This window comes from Myripristis murdjan, chromosome 8, assembly GCF_902150065.1.
Source record: "Myripristis murdjan chromosome 8, fMyrMur1.1, whole genome shotgun sequence".
Classification (NCBI taxonomy): Eukaryota; Metazoa; Chordata; class Actinopteri; order Holocentriformes; family Holocentridae; genus Myripristis; species Myripristis murdjan.
The window spans coordinates 27967726-27995681 of NC_043987.1; the positions used below are offsets into that span (position 1 = coordinate 27967726).

Consider the following 27956-nt stretch of genomic DNA (forward strand, 5'->3'; position numbering starts at 1 on the left):
ACAATGTCGGTTTTGCAAAGAAAATATTGGTAAAGTAATATTTTTTTTACAAATATTTCATGATAATATTTGACATTGTGTAAAACTTTAACGGTGTCCGAAAACTTTTTTCCACCACTGTAAATACTGTCCCATGCATTAAGCCTGTGATAAATGGAGAAATGTCTATGGATATTCTCATTTATCCAGGTCATCGTTCTCTTTGGGCAAAATGAATCGTAGGCAACTGGACTTGTATTTGTCTTAGGAAGACGTTTTGCCGCTTATCCAAGGGGCTTCATCAGTTTGTACTGATGAAGCCCCTTGGATAAGCGATGTAACGTCTATTGCCTAAAGCAAATGGAAAAATGCACACAGCCTGTTTTTTGAAACTCTCCCTTTAAAACGCGCGGACAGCACTTCCTCCTTTTTGTGACGTCACACATAAGGCTACTCCGCCCACTTAAACTAGCCGGAGCGCCTCCGCTCGACATGTTGACGAAATGTTGTTGCGCAATAGATGGATGCAAGGAGACTCATGTTTCACTGCACAGTCTTCCAAAAGAAACACACGTTACAGACGAGTAGCTGATGTTATTTTTTTCCAGAGTCCTGCAGGATTTTAGTCCAAATTTGCTAGTCTGTTTGGCTCATTTCAGCGCCAACTATTTTATCAACCTGACACAATACAGTGCCGGTTTTGCCGGCACGTGTCTCCTGCCGTCTGTGGTTCGGGATTTGAATCGGGTTCAAACATATACGGTCGAATAACATCACGCTCAACGGTAGCGATGACAATCATACATAATATAGATCTGTATAAGATGATAATTCCCGTTTACTGGTGAGTACCATGGACCACCGCTGAACAGCGTAGGTTTCAGTTACTTGCCTGTGATTGGCCCGACCATATGTCACTCAAATCAGTCAGCCAATTAGTGAAGAGGTGCTGATTCTCTCTTCTGATTGGCTAAACGAACCGTGCTGCCAGAGCTCCGGGAGAAAGGCAAGAGGGAGGAGCTGTGAAGCTATATTTATTGGACCACAGGTACTCAAAACCACAAATACATCTTTCAGTGATATCAACAGTTAAAATAAAACCCTGGAAAAGTGTACAACATGGGGCCTTTAATGTTGTGACAGCAGGAGAATCACAGACACCAAAGCTTGGCGGTAGATTGTCAGTATGACAGAGGTGACTGGCAGCTTTTAAGGTCTTTAGATTTTACATACACTTTGCATGTCTTACATAGTCAGTCAGGTAATAAAGCAATAAAACTTTCACATCACCAAAAACAGACCTAGTTAATTAACAGGCCTAACCATGACTTCCAAACAAGTAACTGACCACTTCTAAATAAGATCAGCAGGCAGAGGGTCTGATCCATTGCAAAGACCACCAGCTTAACTCTGCGGTCAGACAAAGGCTAATGCAATACATGATTTTAATGATAAATTCCCTCACACTTCCCACCCCAGAAGCAGAGCACCAGCGAGTAATGTGAGCCAAATCCTGACATTATGTTGAATACCTATGATGTCCTGTCCAAAGAAAGTGCCCAGCCAACATGTCCCTGTGGGCCCCACATGGGTTAAAAGTGGGCTACATGGGAGCCAAGTGGGCATGGGCTTGAACTGGGCAAACTGTGTGGGCCCCATGCGGTTTTAGTGACATGGGCCCCCAATGGGAAGCCCATGTGGGCTGACTATATGGGCCCCATAAGGGATTTGAGTGGGCTAAGTGGGCATGAGGTGGAAGTGGGTAAAATTATATAGGACTCATATGGTTTCAATAACATGGGCCCACATGGGAAGCCCATGAGGGCTCACTATGTGGGCCCTATAAGGGATGTATGTGGGCTGAATGGGCATGGGCTTCATCTGGGTAACACTCTTTGTGTCCCATATGGTTTAAGTAATATGGGTCTCATATGGGAAGCCTATGTGTCCTGACTATATGGGCCCTATAAGGGATGCATGCGGGCTAAAAGGGCATGGGCATGAACCAGGTAACATTATATGGGACCCACATGGTTTCAGTAACTTGAGCCCCACATGAGACGCCCATGTGAGCAGGCTATATAGGCCCATTGTGGGATATATGCGGTCTAAGTGGGCATGGGCTGTGACTGGGTAACAATCTGTGGGCCCCATAAGGGATATATGTGTGCTGAATGGGCATGGGCTTCATATGGGTCACACTGTGTGTGTCCCATATGGTTTAAGTAATACAGGTCCCATATGGAAAGCCCATGTGAGCTGACTATATGGGCCCCATAAGGGATGTATGTGGGCTAAGAGGACATGGGCATGGACCTGGTTACATTATCTGGGACCCATATGGTTTCAGTAACTTGAGCCCCACATGTGACGCCCATGTGAGCAGGCTATATAGGCCCATTGTGGGATATATGCGGTCTAAGTGGGCATGGGCTGTGACTGGGTAACAATCTGTGGGCCCCATAAGGGATATATGTGTGCTGAATGGGCATGGGCTTCATATGGGTCACACTGTGTGTGTCCCATATGGTTTAAGTAATATGGGTCTTATATGGGAAGCCCATGTGTCCTGACTATATGGGCCCGATAAGGGATATATGTAGGCTAAAAGGGCATGGGCATGGACCTGGTTACATTATCTGGGACCCATATGGTTTCAGTAACTTGCGGCCCACATGTGACGCCCATGTGAGCAGGCTATATAGGCCCAATGTGGGATAAATGCAATCTAAGTGGGCATGGGCTGTAACTGGGTAACAATCTGTGGGCCCCATAAGGGATATATGTGGGCTGAATGGGCATGGGCTTCATCTGGGTAACACTCTTTGTGTCCCATATGGTTTAAGTAATATGGGTCCCATATGGGAAGCCTATGTGTTCAGACTATATGGACCCCATAAGGGATGCATGCGGGCTAAGAGGACATAGGCAGGAACCAGGTAACATTATATGGGACCCATATGGTTTCAGTAACATGGGCCCGACATGGGACTCCCATGTGAGCTGACTATATGGGTTTATAGTTCATAAATTTACAAGAAAAAATGTTAGTCTATTTCAGGGGTCCAGTGTCACTGCAGGTTTCATTCCCACCAAGCAAGATCACACCTGATATGACCAATCCACTGTGATTGTCAAGACTGGTTTCCTCCTGCTTGGTTGCAATGAAAACCTGCACTCACACTGGACCCCTGGAATAGACACAAACATTCTTTTCATGTGAATTTATTTTTGACCGATTGTGCCGTATCTATTTTGCACTAGAATTTACTAGATGGGGTTTTAGTTACACCTATGTAAATGTGTACATCTACTGTCCAGTGTGAAACCCAATTGTGTGCAATTTGCATGAGGTCAACAGCATTCGCTAACTCCCAGTGTAATTCTGCTTGAAATTCATTGGGTTAAAGTGAAACGGGCCCATTATAGAACTTGTTGACAAACCCACTTGCAACCCATATTTCAGCCCATGTTTTGCCCATATAGTACCTGCATAGAACTTGAGGTGGGACCAAGATGGGCCTTGCGTATGTTGCCCAGTTGGGGCCCACTTAACACCCAGTCCTAATCCTGCTTGAAACCCACATGGGCAATTGGAATGGGGCCACCATGGAACCCGCGGACAATCCCATATGGGGCCCATCGGACAATCCCATATGGGGCCCGTTTTTTAGCCCACTTAGTACCCACATGGGCCCCACATACAAATGTTGGCTGGGTGTTACCCAAGTATCATGCAAGCTTGAAATGCTGTGTCAGTGTCGGCCATGCTGCTGTGTTGCTGTTAGTGCTGGTGTAACAGGAAATGAGGTTTGCGATAGTGGGGCGGCGTAGCTAAACTATCATTCATTTTGTGATAAAAACACCAAATTTGGTACACACATTGCTGAATATGTGTTGAATGAATCTGGATATCGGGCCACTGCAAATTTTTATTCTGATGACTGTAGCAGCCATTTTTAAAAATGGCCGCCAGTGGTTACTGGCATGGAATGCTTTGCCTACCCTATAGCTGCTGTTTCATGTTTTCAGCACCACAAATATAATTTAGAGACATTTTAAAGTGGAAAAAAGCTTTATTACAATGTAACAGAACAGAACATAAACTTTAATAGGCTCTCACATTGCCCTTCACAGTCTACGAATCTTGTATTTTTTTTTTTTTTAAAAAAGGAGACATTTAAGTTCTAAAAAAAGCATAATGAAAGTAAATTAAGTTTCTTGCTTTCAGGAAGCTCAAACAGTCACAAAACTACAGTATAATAAATATGGCTTGTTTGCTGTCACTAACGACATGGCAATTTTTTTTTTTTTTTTTTTAGCATTATCAGTACAGCATTTCAAAGAATATCAATATTTTCTTACACCCCTACTATCTATCAAAATGTAATTTTGTTGAAATGTCTACATTCTACAATACATAATTTTACAGTGTCTTACTCTCCCACACTCAGCTTTGCTACATACTTGCTACATTCCAAGCTAGCTACATGTTCCAAGCTAACTACCTAGCTTAACTACCTAGTTTTGCCAGCTTGAAAATTTACCTCTCCACTGTTCCCCACAGTAATTCTTTTTCTCTTTAGCCTTTATCTATGATGTTCAAAATGTATACATCCAAAAACTAACAAGATGGCGGCACGCAGTGGTGCAGCGGCTTCTCGAGCTCCCGGGATTAAGTCTTTTTTACCGACCTTTGAGGCCGCTTTTAGCACTAGTTTAGTGCTAAACTCGCGTGTAAGGTACAGCTCAACCGAACCGATGGTCATCAGAGACAGTTCGGTTTCTACAATTTCACCGAAGCTGAAATCTGCACTCGGAAGAGAGCGCCTCCTCAGGACAAAGGAGTGGCGCAGCAGAGTACGGCAAGCAGCGGGCAAGAGGAAGCGGTGTGCCCGTAAACAGAAGAGGGGGAAGCGGGCGGGTGTGCTAGCCCAGCTAAAGGCTAGCAGACCGCCGATGCCAAGTCTCTTTCTGGCCAACGTCCGCTCACTGGATAATAAAGTGGACTCGTTACGTCTGAGGCTGAGTGTTTCTGCAGAGATGAGGAACTGTGCTGTTCTTTGCCTCACGGAAACCTGGCTAAACAACAACATGCCAGACTCAGCCTTCCACATAGACGGCCTGCAGCTTTTCCGAGCGGACCGCGACCACCGGTTGGGGAAAACACGGGGAGGAGAACTGTGTGTGTACGTGAATGAAGGTTGGTGCACAAACAGTGGACTGGTGAAAACATACTGCTCTGAGGCAATAGAACTGATGACTGTGAGATGTCGGCCGTACTATTTGCCTCGAGAGTTCACCGCGGTGTTCGTCACCATTGTTTACATCCCGCCGGGTGCTAATGCTAACGAAGCATTGAAGGAGCTACACGACACCATTAGCTCGCTGCAGACAAAGCACCCGGAGGCGTTTTAGGTGGTTGCGGGGGACTTCAATCACGTGAAACTGACGGACACTCTGCCCAGTTTTTACCAGCATGTCACCTTTCCCACACGGGGAGACAACACTCTGGACTGTGTGTACAGCAACGTTCGCGGTGCGTACAGAGCTCTTCCCCGCCCTCATCTTGGCCTCTCCGACCACATCTCCATCCTGCTGGCGCCAGCATACCGCCCCCTGCTGAGACGGATCAGGCCAACAAAGAAGACAGTCACTGTGTGGCCCAGGGATGCAGCCTCTGTGCTCCAGGACTGTTTTCAGTGCACAGACTGGCAGGTCTTCAGAGAGGCAGCTACATATGAGGGAGAGGTGGACCTGGAGAAATACACCTCCTCCGTCCTCGGCTTCATCTCCAAGTGTGCTGATGATGTCACCACCACCAGGACAGTAACCTGCTATTCGAACCAGAAGCCCTGGCTGAATGCTGAGGTGAGAGCGCTGCTGAAAGCTAGGGATGCTGCGTTCAGGGCAGGTGAGGCATCAGCACTCAGAGAGGCGAGGAAAGGACTGAATGCAGGCATTGCGAGGGCCAAAGCCACATACGCCCAAAAAATCCAGGGTCACTTCACCACCAATGACCCCCGGCGCATGTGGAAAGGCATCAAGTGCATCACGGACTACAACACCAGGGTATGCACAATGCCCAAGGGACCCCTCCTTGCCAGATGCACTCAACCACTTTTACGCCCGCTTTGAGGACCATGACACCCCCCCCAGCACCAGACTCACACCACCACCCGGTGACACGCCCCTCAGTGTGACCACTGCAGACGTGAGGAAGACCCTCCAGGGAATCAACCCCCGCAAAGCTGCAGACCCTGACAACATCCCAGGATGGGTACTGAGGGACTGTGCACACCAGCTGTCTGAGGTGCTGACGGACATCTTTAACACCTCACTGTCACTGTCATCTGTCCCCACCTGCCTAAAGACTGCCACAATTGTCCCTGTCCCCAAGTGGTCCACAGTGACATGTCTAGATGACTACCGACCCATAGCCTTAACCCCGGTAGTCATGAAGTGTTTTGAAAGGCTGGTCATGGCCCACATCAAGGACTCCATCGACATCACTGTGGACCCCCATCAATATGCCTACAGGAAAAACCGCTCCACTGATGACGCCATTTCATCGGTGGTCCACACAACCCTCACCCATCTGGAGAGCAGGAACTCCTACGTCCGTCTGTTCTTCCTGGATTTCTCCTCTGCCTTCAACACCATCATCCCTCAGACCCTGGTGCAGAAGCTCTCCTCCCTCGGACTGAGTTCCACACTGGAGAACTGGGTCCTGGACTTCCTGACCAACAGACCTCAGACTGTCAGGATCCACAACACCGTCTCCTCCCCCATCACCCTCAGCACTGGCTCGCCACAGGGCTGTGTGCTGAGCCCCCTCCTGTTCACTCTGCTGACGTATGACTGCTCGGCGAGACACCACAGCTGTCATATAGTGAAGTTTGTGGACGACACAGCAGTAGTGGGACGCATCACTAACAGCGATGAGTCCGAATACAGAGAGGAAGTGGAACACCTGGTGCAGTGGTGCAGTGAAAACAACATCTGCATCAACGTGAAAAAGACAAAGGAGATGGTGGTGGATTTCAGAAGGGACAAGCGCCCTCTCCCTCCCCTGCACATCGGAGGAGCAGCTGTGGAAGTGGTCTCCAGCTTCAGGTACCTGGGTGTGCACATAACCAGTGACCTCACCTGGAGCGCCAACACTTCCCGTCTGGTCAGGAAGGCCCACCAGCGTCTCTACTTCCTCAGGAAGCTGCGGAAGGCTGGACTGGGGAGCTCCGTCCTGAGGAGCTTCTACCACTGTGCGGTGGAGAGCATCCTCTGCACCTGCATCACCGTGTGGCACGGCAGCTGCACTGCTGCTGAGAGGAAGGCTCTGCAGAGGGTGGTGAAGGCTGCACAGAGGACTGTGGGGAGCAGCCTTCCCACCACCTCGGACCTGTACACCTCACGATGCAGGGGGAGGGCCCTCCGCATCTTGAAGGACTCCACCCATCCCGTCTGTTTCAGCCCCTCCCCTCAGGCAGGCGGCTGAGGAGCATCCAGAGCAAGACCACCAGGCTCAGAAACAGCTTCTTCCCTGCAGCTGTCAGACTGTTGAACTCGAGCCATGCTCTGTAGTCTCTCATCTCATTCTCTCTCTCTCCCTTCTCCTGCACAAATCACTTTCCACCATAAGTGCAATATTACTAACATGCGTGTTTAGCACTAAGCTAATTCTGCGCTGACCAAGTCCAACAGTTCCATGAATCCCAGTCCCGGGCATCAGGTTCTGTGGCTTGGTCCATTCTACACTACACTGTCCATATTATATATACATATTTATATATATCTATATCTATATCTATATATCTATATCTATATCTATATCTATATCTATATCTATATCTATATATATATATATATATATATCTATATATACACTATATTACCAAAAGTATTCGCTCACCTGCCTTTACTCATACTATGAACTGAAGTGCCATCCCATTCCTAACCCATAGAGTTCAATATGATGTCGGTCCACCTTTTGCAGCTATTACAGCTTCAACTCTTCTGGGAAGACTGTCCACAAGGTTGAGGAGAGTGTTTATAGGAATTTTTAACCATTCTTCCAAAAGCGCATTGGTGAGGTCACACACTGATGTTGGTCGAGAAGGCCTGGCTCTCAGTCTCCGCTCTAATTCATCCCAAAGGTGTTCTATCGGGTTCAGGTCAGGACTCTGTGCAGGCCAGTCAAGTTCATCCACACCAGACTCTGTCATCCATGTCTTTATGGACCTTGCTTTGTGCACTGGTGCACAGTCATGTTGGAAGAGGAAGGGGCCCGCTCCAAACTGTTCCCACAAGGTTGGGAGCATGGAATTGTCCAAAATGTTTTGGTATCCTGAAGCATTCAAAGTTCCTTTCACTGGAACTAAGGGGCCAAGCCCAGCTCCTGAAAAACAACCCCACACCATAATTCCTCCTCCACCAAATTTCACAGTCGGCACAATGCAGTCTGAAATGTACCGTTCTCCTGGCAACCTCCAAACCCAGACTCGTCCATCAGATTGCCAGATGGAAAAGCGTGATTCATCACTCCAGAGAACGCGTCTCCACTGCTCTAGAGGCCAGTGGCGGCGTGCTTTACACCATTGCATCCGACGCTTTGCATTGCACTTGGTGATGTGTGGCTTGGCTGCAGCTGCTCGGCCATGGAAACCCATTCCATGAAGCTCTCTGCGTACTGTACTTGGGCTAATCTGAAGGTCACATGAAGTTTGTAGCTCTGTAGCAATTGACTGTGCAGAAAGTCGGCGACCTCTTTGCACTATGCGCTTCAGCATCCGCTGACCCCTCTCCGTCACTTTACGTGGCCTACCACTTCGTGGCTGAGTTGCTGTTGTTCCCAAACGCTTCCATTTTGTTATAATAGAGCTGACAGTTGACTGTGGAATATTTAGGAGCGAGGAAATTTCACGACTGGATTTGTTGCACAGGTGGCATCCTATGACAGTTCCACGCTGGAATTCACTGAGCTCCTGAGAGCGGCCCATTCTTTCACAAATGTCTTGTTTCACAGTCTGCATGCCTGAGTGCTTGATTTTATACACCTGTGGCCAGGCCAAGTGATTAGGACACCTGATTCTGATCATTTGAATGGGTGAGCGAATACTTTTGGTAATATAGTGTATATACTGTTTATATTTACATAGGCTGTTTATATTTTTCTCTATATTTTTATATTTACTGCTTATATATACCCCGCGACCCTAGTGAGGATAAGCGGTTAAGAAGATGAATGAATGAATGAATGAATGCTTATATATATATATATATATATATATATATATATATTATATTTATTATTTATTTATTATACATATACTACTTACTTATATATAGGCTGTTTATTTATACTTATTATATATATACTATTTATATTTTTATTTTTATTTACATTTATACATGCTGTTTACATTTATTTACATATACTGTTATAGTTTACATACTGTTTATATCCACACATACTGTCTATATATATATATATATATATATATATATACTGTTATATATCTTATATATCTTATATATCTTATATTCTATATTTACACTTATATTTACACTTCTTTTTCTGGTCTTTTTTTCGGGAGGGGTTTTTTGGCTTATACCGGGACCTGAGTGCTAATTTCGTACCACTAGCATGTAAGTGTGAACTGGTATGACAATAAAGTTCCTTGAATCCTTCCTTGAATCCTTGATATTTTATTCATAATTATTACAGTTGAAATAAAATGTTTAGGCCTAACTTGACAGACTGTCCACTGCACCGCTTGTCGCAGGAAGCATATGGATCATTCCATGTCATTTCAACAAATGGCCAACGCACTTGGATCTCAAAAAATTCTGAAAAATTCACCAGTTGTTCCGTGTTTATCCAATAGGCACATTGTAAAATTTTTGTTTGCTCGGATGGATACTTTTTGAGATACGGCCAATTTAGTGAGGGGGTATGTGTCGATTTTGGTGCAATTTTCGCGCGTCCTTATTTTTACATCTCTACCAACTCTCTCAGAATATACAAAAACATCTGTCATACATCATAACTGGTAGGCATGCCAGCCCCTCAAAAATGGAAAACAAATTACACAGGTTTCATAGTCGACCATGTTTGGGCCTTCAGAAAACAACTTTGTATTTGCCCCAGCTTCTTGATTTTTTCAGAGCTTTGAGATACATACATGGACTGTTCAAAGCATTAATGGTTAGTCAGATATATGCATTTTTTTTTTATATCCCAAACATGGGGCTATTTCACCACTCGCGAATATTGAAACTCCTCAATATTAGACCATTGTGGCTTGCTTTTGTGTATTCATTTATTGTTTATTATTTGTTCATTATTAACCGAAAATATAATGACCATTGCATCAGAAATGCATTTATTTGTCACAACATCACAACATCATTTTCATGAAATTTTTACCAAATCTCTTAAGCTGCACGGTCCGTGTATGATTCGTTCAATTGATATTCAATTGATAATCAAAAAACAGTAAAATGAAAAAATGACTTGATATTCCATAGTTTGTTTTTCAATGTCACACAAAAAACAAATAACAAGTCGTTTTTCGAACCTTTGATGTTATGCTGAGGTCAAAAAAAGAACATTTAAAAAACGGTCCCAGGGCCGAATTTGATTTTGATATTCAATCTTTCTGATTTGTGTGCCCCGGAAGTTATTAGGCGTATGGATTTCTTCATTTGTTGTGATTACCAGTAGGCTACGTTCGGGCGCTTACAATGGCCTCATTGGAGTCGCATGCTGACTTTATCAAGGAGTTAGACTCTCAATTCATGTTGATAAATTACGAAAAACAGCAAAGTCCGATTGGTTTGACAATTGTCACACTGCTTTTTCCTGCACAATATGGTCAATATGGATGGATTTGGGGGGCCCTGTCAGGAATTGTCCTAACTTTTCCCCCATATACGGCGCCCCTGCACAGGATTATTATAAAGAGACAATACCTTGCACACGGGTGATACCATTAATATCTTAATGTAGGATATTTACATGAAACGCCCCGATGGATCAGGTTAATTTCATTTGAACAACAGATTTCCCGAGCATTTATATGGGCTACGCAAACTTCAATCCACATCATAAAAATTAATCCACGGACCACCAAAGTAACGTTTGACTGTTTAATTAAATCAACTTAAAATTACTCTGGCACGGTTGGGGGGGGGGCACCTGTTAGGTGCGCCGCGCACACAGACTGCTGTAGGCTACTTTCATTATAAACCGACTTTTGTAATACGGTTGCAGCAGCACCATGGACACAGACAACATGGTTGATTATTGATTGCGGCCATTCGCTGGTAATCGCGCTGCGCACATTAAACGATTTTGCAGAGGCAGGAGGAAAGTTGGCATGATTTACGTTGTATCCACGTTCGCGCTGCGTGCGTGACCGTGCATGTGCTCGTGCATGAACGCCCGTACCGTGCTGGAGCTCAACAGACAGATCTCAGATGGATCTCAGGCTCAACATATAGATCACAGATAAACAGAACCGTTTTTAGTCAAAAGGGAAAAAAAGGCTCTTGATGAGCACTTCAGCGTGAGAAATCGGAGGTGTGGCGTGAGAGCGTGTGAAGCCAATCAAATGTGTGAGTCTCACGGCCAGTGCGTGAGAGTTGGCAGCTCTGCAGTTATGATGTATGACAGATGTTTTTATATATTCTGAGAGAGTAGGTGGAGGTGTGTTATTGTACCAAATTTCAGTTTCCTATGTGGTGTAGTTCCTGAGATATTGACACCTGAAAATGGAGGAAAAATAAGGACGCGCAAAAATTGCACCAAAATCGACACATACCCCCCTCACCGAATTGGCCATATCTCAAAAAGTATCCATCCGAGCAAACTAAAATTTTACAATGTGCCTATTGGATATATAAGGAACAACTGGTGAATTTTTCAGAATTTTTTGAGACCAAAGTGCGTGGGATGTCCTGAAAATTTGGTGAAATGACATGGAATGACCCATATGCTAGCTAGCTCGTTGGCTAGCTGGTTTGCAGTGGTGGGGTAGAAAGTGTTTGAGAAACTGAGTGTGTATAACTGTATTTTTTCTTAATTTAATGTGTATTTACATTTTAAAAATATTTTAATCAATCATTGTAATATTTTTATTCACTTTAACAAATCAAATGCCTGCTATGGCCACTAGGGGGGCGCTTGTGATGGCCCAATATCCAGATATGTTTGAAATATATCCACCAACACATCTACCAAATTTTATGCTTTTATCACAAAATGAACGATTGTTGTGATATACTGAGCTAAGCCGCTCCACTATGAAGAAACTTGCACCTCATAGTATTTACTCCATGTTAGTTTGGTGTATTTTCCAAAGAGGCAAGAATACATCAACTCAAAACATGTTATCTACATTCAGACCTACTTGTTACTGGTGTATTTCCTGTCACAAACAAGAAACAAACAAAAAACAATCGAAACAACAACAACAACAACAACATCAACAGCACTGAAAACATTTGGTCAGTCTCCGCCTTTGAGTTGATAATGCACTCAGTAAAGCTGTCGTTTTCACCAGTGGTGATCACAACACCAAAATAGAAATCTGAAAAGCACACTTTATTGGAGGCAACTACAGAAGTACTCTGAAAAGTTATGTTTGATTAGGATTAAGTAACTCATTACTTTATAAGAGTAGTAGCATGGTAAAGCAAATATTAACTAGCAGCCAAGTTCATCTTCATTCTCTTAATCTATTTGTGTTAGTGTTCTGTGCCTGTGGTTTCTCATTTCTCCCAACTATGAGAGAGAATATCAGCTAGAAAGCATGATTTTACTGGTTATCTTTGTGATTACATATCAGCAGCATAATTTGTCATAAGACATATACAAATATGTTTAAGCTGCTTGTTTCTTGGACTGAGAAAACTGTGACACACATCTTCTAAGGTTGTGGTGGCAGCTCAGGGTCCCAGATGAACTTCAGTCCCATATCACCCAGTCGCTCCTCAAGGATCTGATCAAACCTCTCACTCTGGGCCACAGTAAAGGTGTTCTTCCGGTCACCGATCTTACCTGAAAACAAATTAATTCATATGCCTGCTGTCTGTTTACATGAACCTGAACATGATCTGCAGTTCAGATGATAAACTACCTTTGCGCATGAATTGTCCTTTGAGTATTCTCTCTGGCAGGAACTGATAATTGGCCTTTGGGTCATTCTTCATGCTCCTGAAAGTAGTTTTCTCAACAATTTAGTCAATGACTGCCTCACTCAGGTTTTTGCCTAGGAAGCTGCAGATCTTAAATATTGCTGCCTTCAGATCCTAAAAGAGAAACACAATAAAGTAGAGAAACAAAATCAAGCAGAGCAGACAAAGAAAACTGAGCATTGTTCAAGAAATGACTTACTTGATGGTTCATATTAATAAACATAACTCACATTATGAATGAGCATTTTTGTTCCAGACTCTTCACCAGCCTCAGCTAAATGATCCCTAAAACTCCTCAGGGGAAACGTTGAGCCTGGCAGAGTTCAATCTTACCAAAATCATCTCTTCATATGTCAGGAAAAGGATGTTGTACTGGTCTCTCTTAAGGCTGAATTATGCTTCCGCGTAGGAAGAGCGTACGGAGGTTGTGCGAAGCTTACGGGGGTTGTGCGACCACCGCAGAGCCTTGCCGCGCGCCTCCCAAAAATTGTAACTACGCGGACCCTCCGCAGCCCCACAAGAGCTGTGATTGGTCCGCCGAAGTACATCATTTCCGGCATTTCGTTGCAACCGGTATCACATCCTGTTGTTGTGCCGGCCGACAGCGCCGTTTTTAAAACAACTGTTGTGTCTCGACTCGTCGGTTGTGTTTGAAAACTTTGGAGAGTGCTGGATCTCGCGGAAGAACGCCTGGCCGAGGAGGTGCGCAAGTACCCGCACCTATACGACTCGTCCTCTCGCCAAGAGCAGCGATCATACGTCACAGGGTCTACATTGGTGGGAGGAGAATTGCTCAGTGTGTTTCGCAGAGGTATGTTGGACACACACGCGCTGCGTAGGAAATGCGTGCTTCGCACAACCCCCGTACGCTCTTCCAACGCGGAAGCATAATTCAGCCTTTAGTATGCCACTTCCTGATGTGATCAAACCAGGATGATCCACCAACTGTTTAATGACATGAAATTCCTATTCTTGGTTAAATATTCACCTCAAATCATATCTTTTATTGGATATTTTATGAAACACAATCAGACAATATCTGTGAATGAGGAAATATGGCCAAAGTGCTTAAGGCCATAGTCTGCAGATAAAAAAGTCTTACTTTTTTACTTGTTTGAACACCAAGGTGGCCCTCTTCACTTTCCACATCTCTGATAATCAGTATATGCTACCTGAATCACTGAACGCAAAAGAGAGGGAATTCGCATGTAGCGTTGCACGTCACAACAACGCGCAATGTCACATGACATGACTGCTCAGAGATTAATTTATGACAATACCAAACATAATGTAATTCAGATTTATTTCTGAAAATAATCTTATTTTATTGCATTGCTTAAATGTTTATAGATATGTATACAGGGAAAAAAAAATATTGGACCTATTTTTGACTCAATGTAGTGACACATTTCAGACACTAGGGAAGGCAATGCCCCACCTGCCCCCCTGCAAACTCCGCCTATGACTAAGAGGCAAAGTGAGCAGAGCCAGAAAAAAAAAAGATCAATGGATCAACGTTTTTTCTCTTGGAAATTTACCTTGCAAGCTGCCTGTACTGTACTGGAGATACGGAAGGTGAAAGATACTATGTGTTTGTGTGCTGGATGTTTTAAAATGATATGATGTTTTGTTGAGTCTGACTACACAACAATGATTTCACCAAAATTTGAGACAGAATATCAGCTAGAAAACATGATTTTAGTGGTTATCTTTGTGATTACATTTTAACAGCATAATTTGTCATAAGTCATATATACAGACATGTGGTGCTACGAAGCCCATAAATGTTTGAACTGATTATTTCTTGGATTGAGAAAACTGTGATACACATCTTCTAAGGTTGTGGTGGCAGCTCAGTGTCCCAGATGAACTTCAGTCCCATATCACCCAGTCGCTCCTGAAGGATCTGATCAAACCTCTCACTCTGGGCCACAGTAAAGGTGTTCTTCCAGTCACCAATCTTACCTGAAAAAAAAAAAAAATTATATTCCTGCTGTCTGTTCACATGAACCTGAACAGGATCTGCAGTTCAGATGATAAATTACCTTTGCGCATGAATTGTCCTTTGAGCATTTCCTCTGGCCAGAACTGATAATTGGCCTTTGGGTCATTCTTCATGTTCTTGAAAGTAGTTTTCTCAACAATTTGGTCAATGACTGCCTCACTGAGGTTTCTCCCTAAGAATTTACAGAGCTTAATTATCGCTGCCTTCAGGTCCTGAAAGAGAAACAAAATCAAACAGAACAGAGCAGAGAAAGGAAGCTTTAAACATTGATCGAGAATTAACTTGTTTCATGGTTAATGCAACCATGAAATGCAACCACTTTATGCAACAGATCAAATGGATTTGACATGTATATTTCTTCCAGACTCTTCACGAGTACCTGGTCCCTGAAAATCCCCTAGGGAAACCATGAGCCCTGCAGAGCTAAATCTTACCAAAACCATCTCTTCATACATCAGGAAAAGGATGTTGTACTGGTCTCTCTTAGAATGCCACTCCCTGATGTGATCAAACCAGGATGATCCACCAACTGTTTAATGACAAGAAATCCATATTCTTGGTTAAATATTCACCTCAAACATGAAACACAACAAGAAAATGAATGTGAATGAGGGAATATGGCCAAAGTGTCAAAAGCCAAAGACCTCAGATGAAAAAACTATTGCTTTGTTCACCTATTTGAACATCAGATTTTATTTATTTTTTATTTATTTATTTTTATTTATTTAACCTTTATTTTGACAGGGTAGGTCCATTAACAGCGGGCTGTCTTTTCCAAAGACGCCCTGTACCCTTCTTCACTTTCAGCATCCTTGGTATTTAGTATATATTTTATAAACTCACCGTTCCCTGACAGATATTGCTCCAGAAAGTCCTCAAAGCTCTTGGGGGTCTCCCATGGTGGGAAGACACTGCAGAAATGGTAATAGGACACAATATTGTCCTTTGGATTTCGCATCACATAGATAATCTGCCATGAAAAACAAAGAAAATCGGATACCAAACTGTAATCAATTTATTTGCAGCTTAACTGCTAACAAATTTTGAGCAAAGTAGAATGTGAGTCTTACTCCTCAGAACTGAGGGAGTCTTTTGGCATTCACGTGATCCAACAAGCAGCCATGATTTCAATAAAAAAATTCAACTTTTAGAGTTGGTACAAAATGCTCTTCCCTACATTGTGCATTTTGATGAACTAAATTGTTCCAATTTAATAGTCAGTCAGTTGCTCAGTCTGTTACCTTTCCCCGCTTATTCTTCAGGCCTGGAGGCATGAGAGTGGGGGTCATATGAGAGGACAAAAGCCGAGGAGAAGGTCGTAGAGAGTAATCTTCTCGACCCTCTTTGTACTCCAGCCATGGCATATGCTCAAAGTTGTTGGGATAAGCTGGAAGATCAGTGTCTTGCTCCAAGATGGAGATGATGATGTTCTGAGTCCATATGGTGCCTGTGTGTAAAAAGCTCAGAGACATCTGAATATGGCTCCTACCTTATTATGACAGTGCATCGAGTCATGAAAGACTGATAAAAATTGTAGGAGTCTCATCTAAAAATTGCACTAATTATCTAAGAAGTCATTGTACTTACCTGACTTTGGATATGTGACCAGGAATATGTCACTGTCACGGATCTCAAAGGTCTGGAGTGAATCAATGTACTCTGCAGTGGTGTGTCCCTTGGTAAAGTTGTAGTTCTTATACTTGAACAGGTACTGATCAACACTGAGCTGTTCCATTCTGACTCAACCAGGGAGATCCAAGCTTACTGCCACAGAGTCACAGCCTATATGACCATGCCTGGCGAAGAGGAGCAGAGATCACAAAGTGGTTGGACTTTGACAGGGTACATCCCATTTGTTTATCATGTTTTCCTTCCTCATTACCTTGTCTACTACCAGATAGGAGGATTAGGGGGAAAATAAACTGAAGAGAGGAAAGTAAATGAGAGGAGGAGGGACAGTGATCACAACTGACAGAACTCTGAGTCCATTTTGGTGAAGTGACTCGATCACAAACTCCCAGTCTTATAGCCAAGGTTAGGGGTTCTCTTTGCTATTCAAGTTGATCAGTCGAAACAGTCAGAGGTACTCATGCTTGGAGAGAAAGGTTGTAAAAGTTCATAGTCAGTGGTGCAGCAGGTGGCCACAAAAGTTGAACAATCAACAAAAGCAAAGCACAAAATGACCTGCCCCTTAAGAAGTACAAAGCATTATGAAAGACATTATGGTGTATAAAAGCTTATAGCAATCAGATCCAATTTCTCAGAGAAAAAGAAAGTTACTGTCTACATTTAAACACAAACAAGTACACAATTTGAAATTACACTTGCAGGCCTTTCCTATTGAGCAATTTGCTACTTGTCCTTGCTTGACCCTCTTACCTTTCCTCTAGCACCATCCTCAGGCCAAACATATGAATTGCACATCATGTATCTCTAAATGAAATGTAATTGACAAGTAGTTTGCAAACCATTCCCTGGCTTTCCAAGCAATGAACCTCTCAATATTTGTAACCTTGTGACATTTTGTGTAGTGCTACTTTGACACTACCCCATTAAGGGGGAAGGCCTTAAAACTGACACAAGTATAGCCAGTTCTCAAGATTCAAGATTTTTATTCGTCACATGCATGAATGTACAAGTACAGCAGCAGTGAAATGCAATGGTGACAACTCCAGCACTGTGCAAGTAAAATAGATGAAAACAGAAATAAAGTAGAAGGTATATAAACTAGGCAAAAAAAGTTCTGCGCCGCTTTTTCAGTCTATAATTTCTCCCCTTTATTTATACCCAATAGTGTTGCATCTTATACCATTTTAAAGCTTGATTCGTCCTCTTTCCAGTGAGATGTAAGTTGTAAGGATCCTGCATTTCTGGAATGAGTGACACCGGTAATTGTGTGGGAAGCGACCAATTTTTTTTTTTTTTTGAGAAAACCCCCTCCAATATTTTTTCAGTTGATCATTTCTCCCATTTAACAATACCGATTGGTGTTGTCTTTTATACCGTTAGAAAGCCTGATTACTCCCCTTTTCATTGAGAAATGTCAATTACATTTCATTTAGAGATACATAATGTGAAATTCATATGTTTGGCCTGAGGATGGTGCTAGAGGAAAGGTAAGAGGGTCAAGTAAGGACAAGTTGTAAGTAAGGAAGAGTAGCAAATTGCTCAATGGGAAAGCCCTACATGCAAAGCCGGCCCTACAACTTTGGTGGTGTTACGAGTTTCAACTAGTGTAACTGGAGTAACAAATGATTTTTACTCAGGTTCACTGCTCTCACCCTCCTGCTCGGTGCTCCACCTGGAAAACAGTAAAATGCAGTCAGTGAGTGAAAGAGCGAACTGCCATCTCCGTCTCTGCATCTTGGTCTCTTTATTACAAATTTCCAAAATCATGGTATAAAACAATAAACATCCCCTAGTGCAATCACATTTCAGCTTCATATTTCAGTTTCACTGTCCATGTGTTGATCTAAATTCAACCACATCCATACAGTCTCTACTCTCCACACATAAGTGGGTAACAGTTTCCAGGCACACATGCACAACAATACTGCCTTTATCAAAAATAAATCTTGCTTTCTTCTTTTCAAGTGTAATATTAGCAAACAGATAAATCATGTTTTAATTCACATGGCTACGTGTTAGTTTTTAACTCAAGAAATCAACCATACTATTGTAATAATGTAAATCATAAATCGTTGTTGGCTTTAAACTAATATTTAAATGACTGTAGAGTCAATACATGAAGCACAATACACATAGGGAAGACTATTTAACTTATAACATGATTAAATACAGACCAGACACATAACTGTTTCTCTATGCATTCAGGATAATCATAATAATATATGACACCATACACCTCAGGAGAAAGCGGATTTTGTAAGTTTTACCGTGTACTAACCTGGAAAACAGTAAAATGCAGTCAGTGAGCGAAAGAGCGAACTGCCATCTTCGTCTCTGCATCTTGGTCTGAGAGGGAAGAGGGAGGTGCCTCTCACCTTAGGCACCGCAGTGCGCCGACACCTGTACTTTGGTTCCGCTTTCCTCTTTCTCCCTTTTTTTCTCCATACATTAACATTGTACTTCACAATAAAAATATTTAAAATATATTAAACCGCTGGTTGGTTATTACAGGCATTAATAAAGCAGTGTACATGCTCATGTAAATAATGGATTTAAACCAGAAATAAACAAAAAGTGACAAAGTGTTTTCTCACTAAGGTGTATCACAGTGGCCCTAAACAAGATTTTGTTTGTGGCCCCAAAACACATCCAACACAACCATCAAATCATGCACACACTGCTCATTACTGCATGGATACGAACACACACACACACACACACACAAGAAATGGACAAATGAATTAACAATATCTTACTTTATTTTAAACAATGTATATTAAAATATATAAAAATTGCAAAACCCAACCAAAAATATTCAAAATTCTGCATAAACTGAACATATTGAAACAATGAAAGCAACAAACCTGATAAAAAAACAACAAATAAATAACAATGAACAATCAACTTGAGTCCAAAATATTCAAAATAAAGTTAAAACTGCAAAAGTGTAAACTACATTGTTCAAAGCAAGATGCTGAAGATGTCTCTTCTGCTGCAGCAGTAGATGTGCCAAAGAACTTCAGTAATGCCCCTAAAAAGATTATGATTTGAATTTTTTTTTTTTTTTTTATTCTTAAATATAAGGCACTTAAGGTACATTACATGCATCTGTCAGACTTACATATTAATCACACAACAAATGCAATTTTTTTTTCAAAACTTGCAAATTATCCAATTAAAATGTCAAAATATGATCTACAAAGATTTACATTTACAAAACTAATTAAACAATTTGGGGCAATTTGGATATATGATAGATTGTATATTGATATAATAAACCAAATCACCAATACTTCATGTTGCAAGAAAACACTGGGTACCAGTAAAAAACAAAACAAAACAAAACAAACAAACAAACAAACAAAAAAAAAACACTGTAGCCTTTATGAATCATAAACGACGATGCATCCTACTCATGTTAGCTAACGTTAGGTAGCAAGCATAGAGTAAGAAATCAGCAAGCTTGTTTAAATGATTTGAGCTATTTCAGTTAAAATCATGAACACTTAAAATGCATTACTTCCTAGACAGCTTCCCAGGTTAAATTATTGTGGCATAGTGTTGCAAATACAAATTTTAATGTGGAAAAAAAAAACACATTAGAAGGCTAAGTAAGTTAGTTTAGCTAATAACCAAAGCTAGCCATACAATCAAGGAGGTATCTGGTTAACTTATGCTGAAAATTTTCAGATTCAGTGAAGAATAACAAACCTTTATCCCTCGCCATTTTTTTCCTTTTCCAATCTTCTCTTTTTGTGCCACTCCTACATTTCTGTTTAGGACCCATGTTGCAGCTGTAATCAAGGTGTTATACAAGTGGCGCGGCCAGGGTGCGAAATAAGGGGGAGCACAGCTCCCCTAGTGGTGACATGAGCTCCCCTGGCTGGAAACATTGTGAAATTTTGGGGGAGCGGTGCTTGCTCGGTGCCGGCCACTACCGCACGGAGTGTGTGGCCACCCGGTCAGGTCTGGAGGATCTGGTTGATTATTATTATCTGTTGATTATTTATTGAGCAATGCCGCGATTCGCAGCTAATCACACTGCATGCATTAAACAATTTTGCGGAAGCAGGAGGATGGCATGATTTACGCCGTATCCATGTTCGTGCGCTGTGTGTGTGACCGTGCATGTGGTCGTGCATGAGTGCCCGTACCGTACTGGAGCACACCCCCTCCAACCGTGCCAGAGTAATTTTAAGTTGATTTAATTAAACAGTCAAACGTTACTTTGGTGGTCCGTGGATTAATTTTTATGATGTGGATTGAAGTTTGCGTAGCCCATATAAATGCTCGGGAAATCTGTTGTTCAAATGAAATTAACCTGATCCATCGGGACGAATTTTCTCTTTATAATAATCCTATGTCTGCTCTGTTGTAGGATATTAACTGCAACGACCAGCAGTTATACAGCGTTAGTAAGAGGTGTAGGCTATTAATTTAGGCATAGGATTGTGTGCAGTACTATTGTTAAGGTGTGCATATGAAGTGTTTCAACACAGACACAGAGTCACAGTGAGTGTGTGGCCCCTCTGGCGGTTGTGGCCCTAAACAACCGCATAGCCCGTTTATGCCACAAGCCAGCTCTGCCTACATATGTAATTTCAAACTGTGTATTTGTTTGTGTTTAAATGTAGTCAGTAACTTTCCTTTTCTCTGAGGAATTGGAACATATTGCTATAAGCTTTTATACACCATAATGTCTTTCATAATGTGTTGTACTTTTTAAGGGGCAGGTCATTTTGTGCTTGGCCTTTGTTGATTGTTCAACTTTTGTGGCCACCTGCCGCACCACTGACTATGAACTTTTATAACCTTTCTCTCCAAGCATGAGTACCTCTGACTGTTTTGACTCATCAACTTGAATAGCAAAGAGAACCCCTGACCTTGGCTATAAGACTGAAAGTTTGTGATCGGGTCACTTCACCAATATGGACTCCTATCTCTAATCCTCCTATCTGGTAGAAGACAAGGTAGTGAGGAGGGAAAGAAAACAAAACACAGGATAAACAAATGGGATGTACCCTGTCAAAGTCCAACCACTTTGTGATCTCTGCTCCTCTTCGCCTGGCACGGTCATATAGGCTGTGACTAGGTGGCAGTAAGCTTGGATCTCCCTGATTGAGTCAGAATGGAACAGCTCAGTGTTGATCAGTACCTGTTCAAGTATAAGAACTACAACTTTACCATGGGATACACCACTGCAGAGTACATTGATTCACTCCAGACCTTTGAGATCCGTGACAGTGACATATTCCTGGTCACATATCCAAAGTCAGGTAAGTACAATGACTTCTTAGAAAATTAGTGCAATTTTTAGCCAAGAATCCTATCATTTTTATCAGTCTTTCTTGACTCGATGCACTGTCATAATAAGGTAGGAGCCATGTTCACATGTCTCTGAGCTTTTTACACACAGGCACCATATGGAGTCAGAACATCATCATCTCTATTTTGGAGCAAGACACTGATCTTCCTGCTCAGCCCAACAACTTTGAGCAAATGCCATGGCTGGAGTACAGAGGGGGTCGAGAAGATTACTCTCTACGACCTTCTCCTCGGCTTTTGGCCTCTCATATGACCCCCACTCTCATGCCTCCAGGCCTGAAGAATAAGAGGGCAAAGGTAACAGACTGAGCAACTGACTGTTTGTTAACTTGGAGCAATTTAGTTAATCAAAATGCACAATAGATATGTAGGGAGGAGCATTTTGTACCAACTCTAAAAGCTGAATTTTTTTTATTGAAATCATGGCTGCTTGTTGGATCACTTGAATGGCATAAGACTTAGGGCTTTATCTTTCACACTGCGCTACCCATTGCCACTACCCACTACCTGTGAATTACGCATTGAACAGCTTCCTCTATCCCTAAACGGTATCTTGCGGCCACACTACCCGCTATGCATTATGCCGACTCCTTTATTTGTGCCTGGAGGTGTGCCCGAGGGTGTGTTTATGCGCTTTCCCTACAGTTGCTATCTTGACCATACATGTTAGGGAAAGTGTATAGCAGGTCCTCAAAACCACCCGCTATCCCATTTGGGCTTTTACAAGGGCGCGCCCAGGCGGCTTCAATGCGCCTCCACTTGGACACGTGGACATGCACATGCGCCTCCACCTCCCGATTTAACTCGCCTATAAAAAGCCACCTTGCTTTAGCCTCAGTTGATCCCTTAAGAAAATGGCAGAGATAGTACTAAATCGTGGGTTTCGGTTTGCGGATTTGGGATAGCGCAGCCTGCTCTTAAAGGCAATGGCACCTGGCACATTGATTGGTTTAATTGGCGTAATGCCCAAACCACGCCTATGCATAATTTAACGGGTAGCAAAGGTGTTTTAGGGATAAAAGCAGGTGTGCAAGATACCAACTTTTGTGGGGGAACGCCTCTTACGCAATGCTAAATCCCCAAATAACAGGTTTAAGGACTCTGATGTAAGATAGGGCCCCCAATGTGCTGCATTGTGCACCTTGAGATAACTTCTGTTATAATAACAAATAACAAATAAAACTGATTTGAACTGAATGCCAAAAGACCCCCTCAGTTCAGAGGAGAAAGACTCACATTCTACTTTGCTCAAAATTGAGGCAATGTTAAACTGCTAATAAACTGATTACAGTTTGGTATCTGATTCTTCCCTGCTCTCAACGAAGGCGGATGCTTTTTCTCTAGCTCCCTCCTGCCCTTATCTGCCCTGCTTTGCTCTCTGTCTTGTGCTGTCTTAGTCGGATCTAGCGGAGCCTCTCTCTGCATTTCTCTCCGAAAACCTACAACAATGGATCTGCTCAGCTGGTCTCTCAATGCAATTGATCAAATTTTCTCTACAAGAAAACTGGGCAAAGGAGAGCCCGCATGCCCCGCCGGAACGTTTGCCGCCGGGTACACCATCGACTCCTGGGAGCAGTGGAGGGTTGTGTGCCTGTTGTTTCTTTATGTCGAGGATATTGAAGATGTATACATGATTGGATTTATGATAACAGGATTTCTGCTGTTTGGTGCTGGTGGATTCCTGATTCATCGCAAAGTTCAGAGGGTGTTGGCAGCGCATTTGGTTCTGGAGAAACTGCCAGCCATAGAAGGTTTGTGCCGTGCTAACAACACTCAGACTCGTGCATTATGCGAATTAATTCGCAAGCAGGAAGTAATTCCGGGACTTTTACACCAGATGGATAACAGCTTGGACAAGTTGGAAGCTCGACTCAGAGGAAATGTGCCATAAATTGGAAATTTTCGGAATCACAGAGAGAACCACAGAGACTTAAGGCTGATGGAAATTGCAGAGTCAGCCTGACCCAGAACAGTCACTTTATCTACAATTCGGAGCCCCAGTGACCTTGGAAGGCCGCTATCTTCACTTTCTCCTGGATGTTTATGCAGAATGCCGCTCTCCCCCACTCCCTCCCCATCACCCTCCACCTAGGAACCTCTACTCTGTTCAAGACTCACGACGCTGTCTCCCGGGCAACGGCCAGGGTTGTCATCTTATCAGATGGCAGAGACAATGTTGAGACTGAGTAGTGAAGAAGGTCCCTGGACTTACACATACACATACACAAGGGCACACATACACGCATCCCTTGAAATTCAACACCTCGTTGGCCGCCCACCCCCTCTCCCTCCCGTTACAGTGCAGTTTGTGGGTGCAGAGCGCCGTAGTGGCTGCTTATGCCCCTCGTCTGTGCTGGGACCCCCCCCCCCCCCCCCCCCCCCCCCCCCCCCCCCCCCCAAATCCCTTCCTCCTTCCACATGTGCAATGTCTCGAGTCATGTTGTAATGTTTAATTTGTGCTTATTGTGCTGGGATGTGTTTTTTTTTCCTAATGCCACGTCGTGCTCCCCTAGGAGCCCAGTTTGACATTTTTTCCCCCTTCCCTAATGTCCTCCTTTCTCATATAATGTAAGGGGCGCTGCGCACGCTGGCTGACCCGAAGTTCTCCCGATTCTGTAACCCTGTATTTGTCATGTCTTTTTTGTGTTTCTTGGACGGGATGTAACTTAAATTGAAAATCCCCTTGTGGGACAAATAAAGTATGATTGATTGATTGATTGATTGATTGATTGATTGATTGATTGATTTCTTTTTTTTTTTTTTCATGGCAGATTATCTATGTGATGCGAAACCCAAAGGACAATATTGTGTCCTATTACCATTTCTGCAATATCTTTGCCCGCTGGGAGACTCCCAAGAGCTTTGAGGACTTTCTGGAGCAATATCTGGCAGGGAACGGTGAGTTAATAAAAAGATAAACTAATTACCAATGATGCTGAAAGTGAAGAAGGGTAATCTGATGTTCAAATAGGTGAATAAAAAAAGAACATGAATTTCATGTCATTAAACAGTTGCTGGATCATCCTGGTTTGATCACATCAGGGAGTGGCATTCTAAGAGAGACCAGTACAACATCCTTTTCCTGACATATGAGGAAATGGTTTTGGTAAGATTTAACTCTGCAGGGCTCATGGTTTCCCCTGGGGATTTTCTGGGACCATTTAGCTGAGACTGGTGAAGAGTCTGGAACAAAAATACATTTCAAATCCATCTGATACTTTGCATGAAGTGAATCATGTTCATCAATATTAACCATGCTTGAATTTGTTTCTCTTTTAGGATCTGAAGGCAGCAATAATTAAGCTCTGCACATTCTTAGGGAGCAACCTCAGTGAGGAACTGATTGAGCAAATTGTTGAGAAAACCACTTTTAAGAACATGAAGAATGACCCAAAGGCCAATTATCAGTTCCTGCCAGAGGGAATGCTCAAAGGACAATTCATGCGCAAAGGTAATTTAACATCTGAACTGCAGATCCTGTTAAGGTTCATGTAAACAGACAGCAGGAATATACTTTTTTTTTCAGGTAAGATCGGTGACTGGAAGAACACCTTTACCGTGGCCCAGAGTGAGAGGTTTGATCAGATCCTTCAGGAGCGACTGGGTGATATGGGACTGAAGTTCATCTGGGACACTGAGCTGCCACCACAACCTTAGAAGATGTGTATCACAGTTTTCTCATTCCAAGAAATAAGCAGCTCAGTCATTTGTGGGCTTTGTGGCACCACATGTCTGTCTATGTCTAATGACAAATTATGCTGTTGATATGTAATCACAAAGATAACCAGTAAAAAAAAAAAAAAAAAAAATGTTTTCTAGCTGATATGCGCCCTCATATTTGGGAGAAATGAGAAACCAAGAGCACAGAACACTAACACAAATAGATTGTGAGAATGAAAATGAACTTGTCTGCTAGTTAGTAGTTGCTTTACCATGCTACTACTCTTATAAAGTAATGAGTTACTTAATCTTAATCAAACATAACTTTTCAGAGTACTTCTGTAGTTACCTGCAATAAAGTGTGCTTTTCAGATTTCTATTTTGGTGTCGTGATCACCACTGGTGAGAAAGACATCTTTACTGAGTGCACTATTAACTCAGAGGTGGAGTTGAAAAAACTCAAAATTACTATTGTGATGTACTAACATACATAGGTTTACTTTACTTAAATTCTTAAGTTTAGCCAACTTGAAGTTGTTTTTTCAGTAAAATTATAATTACAGGTACACTGGACTGTATATGTCTTGTTGAGCTAACTTTTATTTAAACTCAAGATTTGCAGTTAATGCAACTTGGGTGCCCAGAAGTTCAGTAAACTCAAAAAGGATGTGCAGCTGGTTGCCTTACATTTTTAAGTTAGCTTAATTTAGTTACATAAACAGGTTTACACAAAAAAGCATGCTTTTAAGTTGGGATAACTACAACAAAACTGACTGCTGTATATGAGCATTCCGCCTTAAGTCTGAAAGCTGCCGCTGGACCCTTCTCAGTAACAGACAAGAACACTGATCTTCCAACATAACTCTTTTTTTAATAACAATGAAAAACATTTGCTGTGACTGACTCAATAATTTAACTTTTTTTTTTTTTTTTAAAAAAGCGCTTTGTCAATAATTGTACAAGTACCTCTTTCTTTTTTGCACAATGATTTAAAATATTATATCTCTTTAGGGGAAAAAAAACATGACAAACCAGTATGAGGGACGAAAAATAACAAAACAATAAATAAATTAATAAATAAATAAAGCCTGGGGTGACATACTTTCAAGGACAAATTTTCAGAATATCATATTACATAAATATATTAAAAAGAGCAAATAAATCACAATTTTTTAAAGGCTTTCATATTCGTGGAGTGGCTAATGGTCCTAATATATGCAAATGAGTTGGTTTTGGTTAGTGTGACGACATTTGTGAATATGCCATTTAGCAATGAAATAAGACAACAGACAAGTCTCAGGTTATTGCACATTAAGGAGGAGAAATGACAAATAATTATAAATGAAAGAAAAAATGTATTAAATTAAAAAATATATATATACAAATACATACATACACACACACGTATATATATATATTTATATATACACTACTCACAAAAAGTTAGGGATATTTGGCTTTCGGGTGAAATTTCATGATGAACCTAAAATGCATTATAACCTTTACAGGTGAACTTAATGTGACCTTCTGTAAACTTTTGAATGCACATGTCCAACTGTTCAGTGTTTCAGTACTTTTTGCACAAGTTGCTGTTCTCTAACAAGGAGCTTAACGGCAAAATTCACAACAGGTGTTTGATCCATGAATCAACCAATAAATTTCCTGGTTCAATTAGAATTGGTATTTAAACAGTCCTCCTCATCATGCTGTTCACATTTTGACATCATGAGACCAAGACGACACCTAACAATTGATCAGCAGCACCTCGCCATTGCGAGGCTTCAAACAGGACATCCCACACTGATGACCGCTTCATTGTGAACAGTGCCCTGTGGAACCGGATGATGAATGCCACTCAACTCCAGGCACGTTTAAGGGAGGTGAGAGGCACCCAAGTGTCACGTCAGACCATTCAAAACCGTTTACATCAGCATGGTCTGCGTGCTAGACGACCTGCAAGGATACCTGACCACACCACCAGGCACAGGTGTCATCGTCTTGCATGGGCCAGGCAGCATTTACGCTGGACGAGGGACCAGTGGGCCTCAGTGCTGTTCTCTGATGAAAGACGATTCATGTTGAGCAGAAATGATGGCCGCCAACGATGTTGGAGACGTCAAGGAGAGCACTATGCATCAGCCGCTGTTGTCACCAGACGAGC

The 27956-nt window shown here is 42.4% G+C and overlaps 2 protein-coding genes across 2 annotated transcripts; one reads left to right on the forward strand and one right to left on the reverse strand.

Moving 5' to 3' along the window:
• Nucleotides 1-14886: 14886 nt before the first annotated feature.
• Nucleotides 14887-16916, reverse strand: LOC115364304 (amine sulfotransferase-like). The gene is made up of 6 exons (XM_030058804.1): nt 16769-16916; nt 16423-16628; nt 16025-16151; nt 15616-15710; nt 15222-15393; nt 14887-15141 (listed from the first exon to the last, which is right to left on the reverse strand). Exons 1-6 carry the CDS (start codon nt 16914-16916, stop codon nt 15011-15013), a joined length of 879 nt encoding a protein of 292 aa, XP_029914664.1. The 3' UTR covers nt 14887-15010.
• A 5022-nt stretch (nt 16917-21938) lies between these two features.
• LOC115363667 (amine sulfotransferase-like) lies at nt 21939-25792 on the forward strand. The gene is made up of 6 exons (XM_030057944.1): nt 21939-22086; nt 22227-22432; nt 24907-25033; nt 25147-25241; nt 25415-25586; nt 25662-25792. The coding sequence occupies exons 1-6, from the start codon at nt 21939-21941 to the stop codon at nt 25790-25792; spliced, it is 879 nt and encodes a 292-aa protein (XP_029913804.1).
• Nucleotides 25793-27956: the final 2164 nt, after the last annotated feature.

Bases quoted from the DNA above. Each gene is read 5' to 3' on its own strand.
- LOC115364304 (XM_030058804.1), bottom strand. From the start codon at position 16,916: ATGGAACAGCTCAGTGTTGATCAGTACCTGTTCAAGTATAAGAACTAC. The intron at 16,629-16,768 runs GTAAGTACAATG...TTTTACACACAG, and splicing joins GGTCACATATCCAAAGTCAG to GCACCATATGGACTCAGAAC. The intron at 16,152-16,422 runs GTAACAGACTGA...TTTTCATGGCAG, and splicing joins TGAAGAATAAGCGGGGAAAG to ATTATCTATGTGATGCGAAA.
- LOC115363667 (XM_030057944.1), top strand. From the start codon at position 21,939: ATGGAACAGCTCAGTGTTGATCAGTACCTGTTCAAGTATAAGAACTAC. The intron at 25,034-25,146 runs GTGAGTTAATAA...GTCATTAAACAG, and splicing joins GCAATATCTGGCAGGGAACG to TTGCTGGATCATCCTGGTTT. The intron at 25,242-25,414 runs GTAAGATTTAAC...TTTCTCTTTTAG, and splicing joins CATATGAGGAAATGGTTTTG to GATCTGAAGGCAGCAATAAT.